Raw genomic sequence first — 10,966 nt, forward strand, 5'->3', positions numbered from 1 at the left:
TAAATACTTTTACCGATACTGCACAGTGCAAGATTCATCTTCGCAATTGCAACTTGCTACATATATCCTGGCACACAGCAGAACAGCATAATCACTAGCAGTAGAAAATATATGACTGTTGATCCACAGCTTGATTTTCACCAGTACGTTTTTCGAGGCATCATCTTTAACCCCTCAACTGCTGCTGATGAGCATGATCATCAGTGAATGGCTGTCACCTCACTGAGATCAGACTAAGTTTACATTCAGGATGTCAGTTACCTCTCATTTTTGTGGACTTCTTCATCTTCGGGCTGCATTACTTTTGTTCAGTAAAATCACTACCACCAGTTAAAAGCAGACAAAATAATGTAATTGCACTTCAGGTTTATTGCACACTGATCACATATTGCCAAGATTCAGCATTCAAGGGGGTTAATCAATTCAAAACAACACTATCTTTAAATGATGATAGACAACCCAAAGATAGTGCAAAATCTAATCATATGTACATTTGATTTTATTCATACAAATTTTTTAACATGCATTTACAAATTCCAGGAAAAAAAATGACAATATAATAGAATTACAATGAAGGCAAAAGATAACCCCAATGATTAAAAGAATGTTTCCCACAGTATCTTGCAAGATAAAAATGCACATGCAACATACATACAATATCACAACTTAGAAGGCCTGCTATAAAACCATTATTTACACATACACATATTCATCCATTAACGTGAGTCCAGGTTTCAAATATCCAACCTACCCTTTCTGCTCAGCCTCCACCCCCACCCCCCATGCCCCTTCAAACCCCCACTTCCACACACACAAACACACACTGTCTCCACACTGCACACATACATGCTCAAATCAAACAAGAAATGTAAAGAGAAGTCATTCTCCAGCTGAAAACAAAAAACAAAACAATTATCATGTAAACCCCGTTTGAATCGCAATATTCATTTCTCTCACAAAGCCATCTTCATGCGTTCTGCAGTTTGCATATAGGACAAAAGCCTATGGGCTGGCATTGAAAACCCCCCTAAAAACATGTACATAAATAGCATTCTAGGTTTATCAAACGATAACTTTTTTTTTCCAGTCAAATGGCACTCTTGTTTTCAGCAAATTCTCTGTCCAATCTCCAGACTTCCCTTGTCTGAAAAAAAAATATGAAAGGATGCTACATACTTATGTAGACAAAACCATCTTTAATTGCGTTCTACAGGAAAAGTTATTTTTTTCTCTTCTTTGCTTTGAGAATCTCTTTGTATATTTTTATTAAAAGGGGGCTGAGTTTTTCGTTTATTTTTCTAACTGAATTTTGATCTTAAAGAATACTTTGAACTGAAGTTGCTGATATATGTTAATTCCACACACACACAATTTCACAGTGGATGGACTACATTCGTTGTTTATATTTTCTGAGAACTGAAAAACAATGAATTAAAAACTATTCATCAGAGCAGGAAAACAATGAGTAAAATTTGTTGATTTACTTAAACTTGTAGCGCAGCACCTCTGGTAATTATTTCTGAATGACAATGGCAGTAACTTATGAGATTTAGCATGAAAAGATTATTATCAAAATATCTTTTTTTTTCAAAATGTCAAAATGTCACATCAAACTGTCGGTCCCAGCAAGCATGCCTTTTGAGATTTTACATTCAATATCAAGTCACAACTATAGATACCAAAATACTGCACAAAATGTATAATGACACGGATCCAAAAGCTGACAGACTGCTGAAATCACAACTACAAATATCAAAATATTACACAAACTATATAATGACTAGGATTCAAAAGTTGACAGACAACTATAAAAAAATTTTTTTAAAAGAAGCATACATGATGACAAAAATGAATGTCCAAAAAAACAAAAACAAAAAAAAAAACCCAACAACAACAACAACTATGAACAAAGACATGCCTGAACGTCAAAAACCATTACTATTTACACCCATCTTCAAGCCCCAGTTTCCACAGTCATACATGTCAGATCAGCTTGGAGCTCAGGGTCACATCTGTCTGAAGCGGAGGGGGCTGAGAGGAGGAAACTGGAATGAACACCTCAGGCCTGGCAGTGTTCTGTGACTCCAGGGCAGAGGGCACCTGACTGTGGCACAGGTGGGAATGGACTCCGTGCAGACTGGGGTATACCTGGTGGTAGCAGGCGTACCCCACCACCAACCCAATGATGGACCCCACAGTCACATCTACAAGTGAAACAAAGGGAACAATGAAAAGTGTCGGGCAAACTCATGCAATCAAAGGCTTAGGAACAATGAAAAATGTCGGGCAAACTCATGCAATCAAAGGCTTAGCGTCATCCTAAGTGTTTGTTGAATGACAGTTCACATGAAAGCAGATACATTAGAAAACATACATACAAAAAAGCCCCAAAACAACAACAACAGCACCCCCACCCTTACCCCCCCCCCAACCACACACACCCCAAAAAACAACACACAAAAAACAACAACCCTGCAAGTGTTGGGCAAACTCAAGCAACTAAAAGCCTAACACCGTCTTTAGTATCTAATGAATGGCAGTTCACATGAAAACATGTACAAGAAAATGTCTGAAACTGTATGTATGACTTCATTCAGAACACACATGCTGATTCATAATGGAACCCAGAAACTAAACTATTTTGTAATGGTGAATATTTAGGTAGGAAAAAAGGTGGAAATTTCTCAAAAACTTATGTTTTTATAGATAAGGAGAATTTGTACTCTTTGTGACTAATAGTCAAAGATAACACAACAAATCAGAAAAAAAAATTATCATTCTTATTATTCACTGACTTAAAAAAGAAGCCTGTTCTGTTTGATGTACGGCAATTAGATAAAACAGTAAGCACAGTACACTGCTTCAATCCAACTATCTTTAAAACAAAAACAAAAGGAACTAAAGGATAAGAAAACATCCTTTTTTCTGGACGAATTCACACTGAGTGTAATCCCATCAACCTGACATGTCCATTCATCAAGATCTTTAACATTCAGTGACTTACAAGATCTATAAACAATGAATTCACTTGTTTCATCTGATGGCTGAACCAAATGATGTCTTACATTTTCTTTATTATTTAATGTATTAAGAGCAAGGCCTAAACAATGGAAACATTCAGCAAACTAAAACATCATTATCAAAGCAATCATCAAAATCTTGATAAAAGAATATTTCATTTTTAACAAACAATGCCTACATGAACCATTAAAGACATGCACACACTCACACACACATGCACAAACACACACACACATGCATCTTCAAACAAATTCTAAAATCCACCTCTCTCCATTAAAGACATGTACACACTCACACACACATGCACAAACACACACACACATGCATCTTCAAACAAATTCTAAAATCCACCTCTCTCCATTAAAGACATGTACACACTCACACACACACATACACACACACACACGCACACACACACACACAAACACACACACACAAACACACACACACACAACACACATACACACATCTCCTCTAAACCAACTCTAAAATCCCACTGTCCCCCTCTCCCACCTTGCCAGTGATGATGATAGTCAGAGGTGCGGGAAACGCCTATCACCAGCGCCCACATCAGAGGTACGACAAAACTGACGAAGCGCCAACCTTGTCCTCTGCCCCGATTGAACACGCGCAGCTTCCCACCCACATACAGGGCAACGAAACCAAGGCTGGAAAAGGACACTGCACACACACACAAAAATATGCAACATCACAGAGCAGGGGTTAGTGGTAATGCGCCTGACGAAGAAGCCAGTGTACAGATTCCAATCCTCTATAAGGACTGGGATTTTGTTTTTGTTTTTGCCTTGCACATAAGGTTATATTTTCTTTTCAACCTCACCACCATTACAATTTCACATTAAATGCCACATCAATAAAGCAGATTAATAATTTACGACACCTTTAACAACAAAAGTAATGCATGCATGTACAATATGGTGACAGTCTGCAAGGGTTTAAGGACTGGGAATTTTACTCCCTTCTCCACTAGACCTGCAGGAGTGGTCTGGGTGCTAGTCATTTGAAAGAGATGATAAACTGAGGTCCCAAGTGCAGCATACACTTTGCACACATAAAAGAACCCACAGGGCTGTCCCTGGCAAAATTATGAAGAAAAATCCTCTTTGATAGCGAAACAAATACACTTGCAGGCAGAATTAAAAAAAAAAAAAAAGCTTGAAGATGCACTGTGGCAACATACTCTCCCTTGTGACAGCAGCCTGAATTTAACAGAGAAAATTATGTTGTGACAAAAGTTAATACAATACAATACAATAAATACAACACAAAAATAGAAGCACCATGAAATTTTCTGTTTCGTTATTGCTCTTCAAAACAAAACAAAACAAAACAAAACAAAACAACAACAACAACAACAACAATATATATATATATATGAATAATGTACTGTACTGTACTGTACTGTACTTTATTGTATTGAATTGTATTTCAAATAAAAATACTGGCTGTGTTGTACTGGAAGTGGAGGGAGCATACTGTTAGATTACAAATAAAAGGAACAAAAACGTATTGCCAACTGCAGACTGATAAATGACTTCAGCAACTAATGTCAGAAATAACACTTTCCTGAACTAGTTTTTAGAAGTGTGGACAGTTCTGATGCTCTCACAGACATAATTTTTAACCGCACTGAAAATAAAAGGGGGAAAGTGTAACAAAGCGTTACAATGCAAAAGCTAACGGAGAGGAGAACCACAACAGCAAAACGGAGTATGGCTGCCTTCATGGTGGGGTAAATAAACAAAATGGTCAAACATTTAAAATGTTACGTGTATGTGTGTGTGTGTGTGTGTGTGTATGACTGAAACCTGTCTGAATGACACAGGAAACGAATGATGAGCACCAAAAGCAGCTGTCAGTCAGCTCCACTCAAGTAGGCAGCCTGTTGTGCAAACGAATCCATGTATGTAAAGAGTTTAGAGTTTAGTGTCTGACTGAGGACAGGCACTATATAAGTATCAATATCATCATCATCATTACCATCATCATCATCATCAAAAGAAGCACTTATGTCAACAAATTAAGCTTTCTGTGATTTTACCAAAGTCAACAAACACCCCTGTTACCATGCAATCTGTTACTGCGACTAAAACCAAGAATGAGAAAGACCTTTGCTGCAAATGCTTTTTTGGTTCTTGTTGTTGTATGTAGTAGGTAACCTTTCATATACATTAAAAACATGTCTATGGCATCTGCAAAATCATGGAATAAAAACAGCGATAACATGATAAAAACAATACTAATTCATTATCACAGAGCAAAATAACAGCATTCTTTTTGTTTGTTTTTTCTACACACCTACAGGTATTCATTAAAATATTCATCTATAATCTCTCCTTTCATGTTCTCTATGCTGAAGCCTTTGACATGGGACTAAGCACTGGTCATGGATTTTCTTCCTTTTCTTTCTAAAAAAAACTCATAAACTTCTGTCAAGTAATTACATGACAAAAACAGCATGTCATTGCTACCTCTGTGATCTTCAGGACACTGACATTGGCATGCAAATGCCTAAAACGAACATGACTACTCACAGGAGGCATGAGCACTGGGAAAACTCTTCATTCCGTTCAGCACAAGCTGCTCATTACCAGGGCAGCTCATACGGCTCACACCCTGTGTGAAGTCCATGTGGTCCGGAAGACCTTCTGGGTAACAGCGAGACAGAAAGTCTGGGCGTGGTCTGAAGAAAAGAAATTGTGAGATGATGAGCTGAAGAGGAGGAAAAAAATCATCTCAAAAAAGGAGAGATCTTTTCGGTAATGAGACAGAAAAGTCTGGTTGTGGTCTGCAGAAAAAAAAAGATTGTGTGAGATGATGAGTCGAGCTGAAGAGGAGGAAAAAAATTCATCTTAAAAACCAGAGAAGACCTTCTGGGTAACAGCGAGACAGAAAGTCTGGGCGTGGCCTGAAGAAAAAAGATTTTGAGATGATGAGTTGAAAAGGGAAAAGAAATCATCTTAAAAAGCAGAGAAAGATGATTATTTTTTATTTAGTATTAACTTCTGATTCTTCTTCTCATTGGTTTATTGTCTATTCACTACAAGGTGATTGAGACATGCATGCATTCACATATGCATTCATTCATTTCAGTGCACACACACACACACACACACACACACATACACACACACACAATGGATGTGGAGAATGGCTGATGTGGTGGATGTGGGGGTGAGGGGGTAGGGGGTGGGGTGGAGGTTTGAGAGATTAAATAAAAACGAAGGAAGCTAATGGTGGTGTGGTGTGGTGTGGTGAAGGAGTCATTTTTCATGTTACAGATAACAGGAATTATAACCAGTTTCCAACTGAAGTATATGACTTCAGCAATAGATGCTTCACATTTCTGGTACTCAGCTTGACTACCACCTTAACCTGTCTTCAGATCTGTCTCCCTGTTCTTATATTGTATAGTGGAGAATCAGACAATTCTTCTCAACTGGAAACAAACATAAAGCAGGTATACATATGCCACATGTCTTTGCATATAAGTGTGTTTGTATGTTGACCATAGATCATCACTACATGAGGATGTGGAGTGAATGACTATAACTCCCCCAAAATAAAGCCTTTTACTTTAGAACTAATGCAGGCACAAACGAATACTGCTCAAATTCACAGCTAAATCTCTGAGATCTTATTATGTAATAGTAATGACAATGCAGACTGACGCTCACACCTCCCAGACATGGAGCTTGTGCCAGTTTACAATCAAAGTTATACATACACTGCCTATGTGTGTGTATGTGTTAGGGTAGCTGTTAGATACACATGTATGTTAAAATGTATGTATGCAGTGCGTGCGTGCGTGTGTGCATGCGTGCGTGTGTGCGTGTGTGTGTTTGTGTGTGTGTGTTTGTGTGTGTGTGTGTGGTCACATTTTAACGTGTGTATGTAACATAGATATAATGTTTTATGTTAACAAAAGCGTTTTTGTAAAGCACCTAGAGCAGATTTCTGGATAGTGTGCTATATAAGTATCCATTATTATTATTATACACAAAAGCATACATGCATTCACTACACAACATACCATACACAAACAAGCATGTGCTCACAAACATGCAGACAAACACATGTTCACAAACACATCAGAAGTTCAAGAAGCACATTTGTCAATAAGATGGTGGGTAGAACTAAAGAGGGGTGGTGTGCTTTGAGATGTTTTAAACTGAACTGGGGAATCCACATGATGTACTGAGAAGGGCATACATCAACTTATTTTTTCCCTCAAAGAGTCATCTTTATCTTGAGAGATTGCTTGCATATAATACACCACTATCCACACTCACACCCACCTTCCAACAAGCAGTTTGACGATGTTTGTGATGCATCCTGTGACGTAGATTGACAAAGTCACACCTGAAACACCATCAGTATTGATCTTTTTTCTTCATTTTTTTACATCCAATTATATCTATCAAAATAACTTGTCAGTATATGACAAACTTTCTTCTTCTTTTTTTTTTTATAATAGAAAAATCTATGAACAATATGATACATAATGCATAAAAATTAAAATTACTTTATCATCCTTCTGATACATGAAAAGGAAATGTTTCTGCAGTGGTACAACACGAACGCACAAGGCACACATGCATAAACACACACACACACACACACATGCAGAATAACAAATAACACAACACACATTCAAACGCTGCAATACACACAATAATAATTATACATGTTGACAATGCAGTCAGTAATTCCTGTATCACGAAAAGCAGCCAGTAATACGGACACAAGCATTCCTGAACATGCTCTCACACAAATACATACACAAACACATGCATGTGTGCATACATATATCATAGCACCCCTTCCCATCCCCACTGAAACACACAACATGTACGAGAACAACACATACACAGACACACATATACATGCATATATACTCGTATATGAATATTTAATTCACTTGATATGAAAAACTACCCAATCCACTGAGACAGAGATGGAAAAAGACAGTGCCTTGGGGTTTAGCCCTCTAACCGCTGAACCAGGAAAATTATATGGCATGACTTTTATGTAATGCTTATGTGCTTGTAACCCCTTCAGTACCCCTGGACAGAAATTTCCACACCGTTCCAGAGTGGAAAAAAAAAAAAAAAAAAAAAAAAAAAAAAAAAAAGTGCCCTGGAACAGAAATTGCCATCTGTGTCATAAGAATCTTACAATAGGAAAATCACTAAATTCATATGAAATTGTCATAAATGGATAACATGTTCATTTTCCTTTCAGAAAAGTACATATTACGTATGCTTTCTTCTAGAAGTTTGCATGCTAGATTTTGTTGTTGTTGTTGTTGTTGAAAATCATAATCCTCCACGACCAAAACAACCCTTGGCTAATATTTTTCACTGATTGACACTGAAAGGGTTAAGCTGTGTAGTTGATTTTGCTGAACAAAATGAACACAGTCCTAAGAGGAAGAAGCCCACATAAAGAAAGACAACAAGCATCCTGACCTGTAAGCTCTATCTTCTCTCAGTGAGGTGGCAGCCCTTCACTGCATGACAAACATACAGGTCAGCAGCAATCGGGTTAAAGCACATGACTAAGCAGTGAAAAACCCAAGGAAACTTGGGGGTGGCTCAGAAATGTTTCCATACTCTCTCTTTTAAACAGCGAGGCATGAACTGAAATCTTAGTGTTCTGGGTGATACCATGAACAGAGATCAAGATTGTCCTGTTCATAATTATCTTCCCTGACAGAAAAAAAAGAAAAGAAAATGAAACTGAGTGAATGTCAGCTGAGATTCATAAATAGATATGACTTTCATTAGTGAACAAAAAAGCCATGAGGACAAACAAAAGCAGTACCGAAGTGAGAACATACACTCTTAATTTTGGGCGGAAAATCTGAATTTCACACAGAAAAATCTATTATGACAAAGGTTAGATCAGAGAGAGTACCGTACCATGCAATATCATACAAATATGAAATAGATATCTGATATTTCAAAAAAGTGCTTCACATGACAATGGCTGCAAGATACTGACTGACTGTACATTACAAAGATAGTAAGAAGAAGAGGGAATTCATGACAGCACATCTTTCAACGTTATTACAGCTGGTAAAAATGAATCACCCAGTCACCTGAGAGCTGCTTCATTAATCAATTCAGCATGAACAACAACACAAGCCCACTCATCCCTTCTCTTGATACTCTTGACTGAGGAAGGCCTTGATCTTTTCTTTGCAACACCAACTTTCTGGGTTGTTAAGTATGACTTAAAAACAATAACCTTTTACAATGCATATACATAAAACCACACACACACACACACACACACACAAAACCACACACACACAAGCACATGTAAACATATACATTTACACACACACACACACACACACACACACACACACACACAAACACACCAAAACACACAGCGCAGCTGACGTCTATAACCCTTTTCTAATCAAAGATGAGTGAACTGGTGACCAATGTTGAACAATTGTCTGCTGCCATGCAACAGATGGCTCAGGCCATGTGACTCACCTTTTGTGTTGTGGCCAACAGCTGTTGTCGCACCACTTCTTTTGTGCAAACAGTGAATCATGCTGCAGTTTGTATGTATAGGCACACACTCATAAAGGAAAAGAACACGCACACATGTAAAAAAACAACAAAACACGCTGGCATGCAGAAGTGTTTGGCTCATTCCCTCACTAAAGCTCACAGCATACACACACATGGACAGTGTGCATAAATGCATGCGCACACACACACACACACACACACACACACACACACACACACCCCTCAAAGAGACATTTGCACAACACTCACACTCACACTATATATATATCCAAACTATTTGTGCCAGCATACATACTCAAATATGCGTACACATGCAGGCATCAAACAAACATAGAAAACTGCACGAGAAAATGCTATACTGACATGAACTGCAAGCACCGAAATGCAAACAAATCAGGCAAATAAGAAAGGAACTGGTACCCAATGTGGCCTGAATGAGATCCTCACTGTCTTGACGCAAGATGTAGAACCCTACAAAGATGATTGTGGGCACAGAAAATACTGTTATCTGCACACATAATAATAAAACCTCCTGGTGGCGAATCTATGCTTGAGACATTTACTTTACTAAGATAACACTGTCATGTTACAAAAGAAACTGTGCTTATGTTTTTCTTTCTATTCTTATTTCTTTCTTTGTGTCAGAAACTTCTCTTCTTAAAACATTATGTTTTGAGCATATTCACTTTATTTTGAAACTTGTTGCCCACGTATTATGCACAAGGAACTGGATAATTATAAAAACAGGATACCTGTAATGATGAGGGTATCTGACTATTTAAGGATAAAAGTTGTGAAACTCTAAGATGGACAAAATTCAAATGCCTATGCCTGTAAACAAGTTCTACCTAATAATAGTCATCTGTGCAAACCAAACAAACTTTTATATGAATGCTTGCAGTGAAAGAGTCTCATGCGTCATCTTTGGAATAACCATGCATCCAAGTTTGCCATGAACCAAATTTAACACATACAATGGTTTCTGCAAAATGCTTGTAGAACTGCTTAATCAAAATAAATCAAAAGTTGATGGATGTTAACATTGTACCAAAAGTTTCAATGTCATCATCACTCGTCATCTTCAAGTTTTTGCACTAGCTTCCTGTGCAGTCGAAGATCAAATACAAAATTTCAAGTCTGTCATGAGCAGCAGTCTCCCATATCAGACCCATACACACCATAGGAATTGTCCTTTTTGTGATGACACTCCAGAAACCGAAATGCATTTTCTTTTGGTCTGCCCTAAGTACTGTTCCCTGCGTTCTCAGTTTATTCCTGCTAAATTTCACAAACATCCAAGTGCATTTACGATGTCCATGTTGTTATCTTGTGCGAGTGAGAGATTGAGTGTTAGTATACGCAAGTTTGTATTC

General features: G+C 37.7%; 1 protein-coding gene across 2 annotated transcripts in view; it reads right to left on the minus strand.

The window, feature by feature from the left end:
- Positions 1–1,595: 1,595 nt before the first annotated feature.
- The window catches only part of LOC143298489 (phospholipid phosphatase 5-like), a 12,697-nt gene continuing 3,326 nt past the window's right edge, over positions 1,596–10,966 (minus strand). Inside the window, exons 3-7 of one of the 2 annotated variants that reach the window (XM_076611306.1) lie at positions 10,014–10,101; positions 7,341–7,404; positions 5,577–5,725; positions 3,535–3,702; positions 1,596–2,204 (exon numbers count right to left, since the gene is read on the minus strand). In XM_076611306.1, coding sequence (XP_076467421.1) covers positions 1,984–2,204; positions 3,535–3,702; positions 5,577–5,725; positions 7,341–7,404; positions 10,014–10,101 — 690 coding nt within the window. In that variant the 3' untranslated portion in view covers positions 1,596–1,983. Of the gene's footprint in view, positions 2,205–3,534; positions 3,703–5,576; positions 5,726–7,340; positions 7,405–9,145; positions 9,793–10,013; positions 10,102–10,966 lie in introns of those variants that run through there. The other variant, XM_076611314.1, reaches the window with a different exon arrangement.

This window comes from Babylonia areolata, chromosome 2 (genome assembly GCF_041734735.1).
Source record: "Babylonia areolata isolate BAREFJ2019XMU chromosome 2, ASM4173473v1, whole genome shotgun sequence".
In the NCBI taxonomy this organism is placed as follows: domain Eukaryota; kingdom Metazoa; phylum Mollusca; class Gastropoda; order Neogastropoda; family Buccinidae; genus Babylonia; species Babylonia areolata.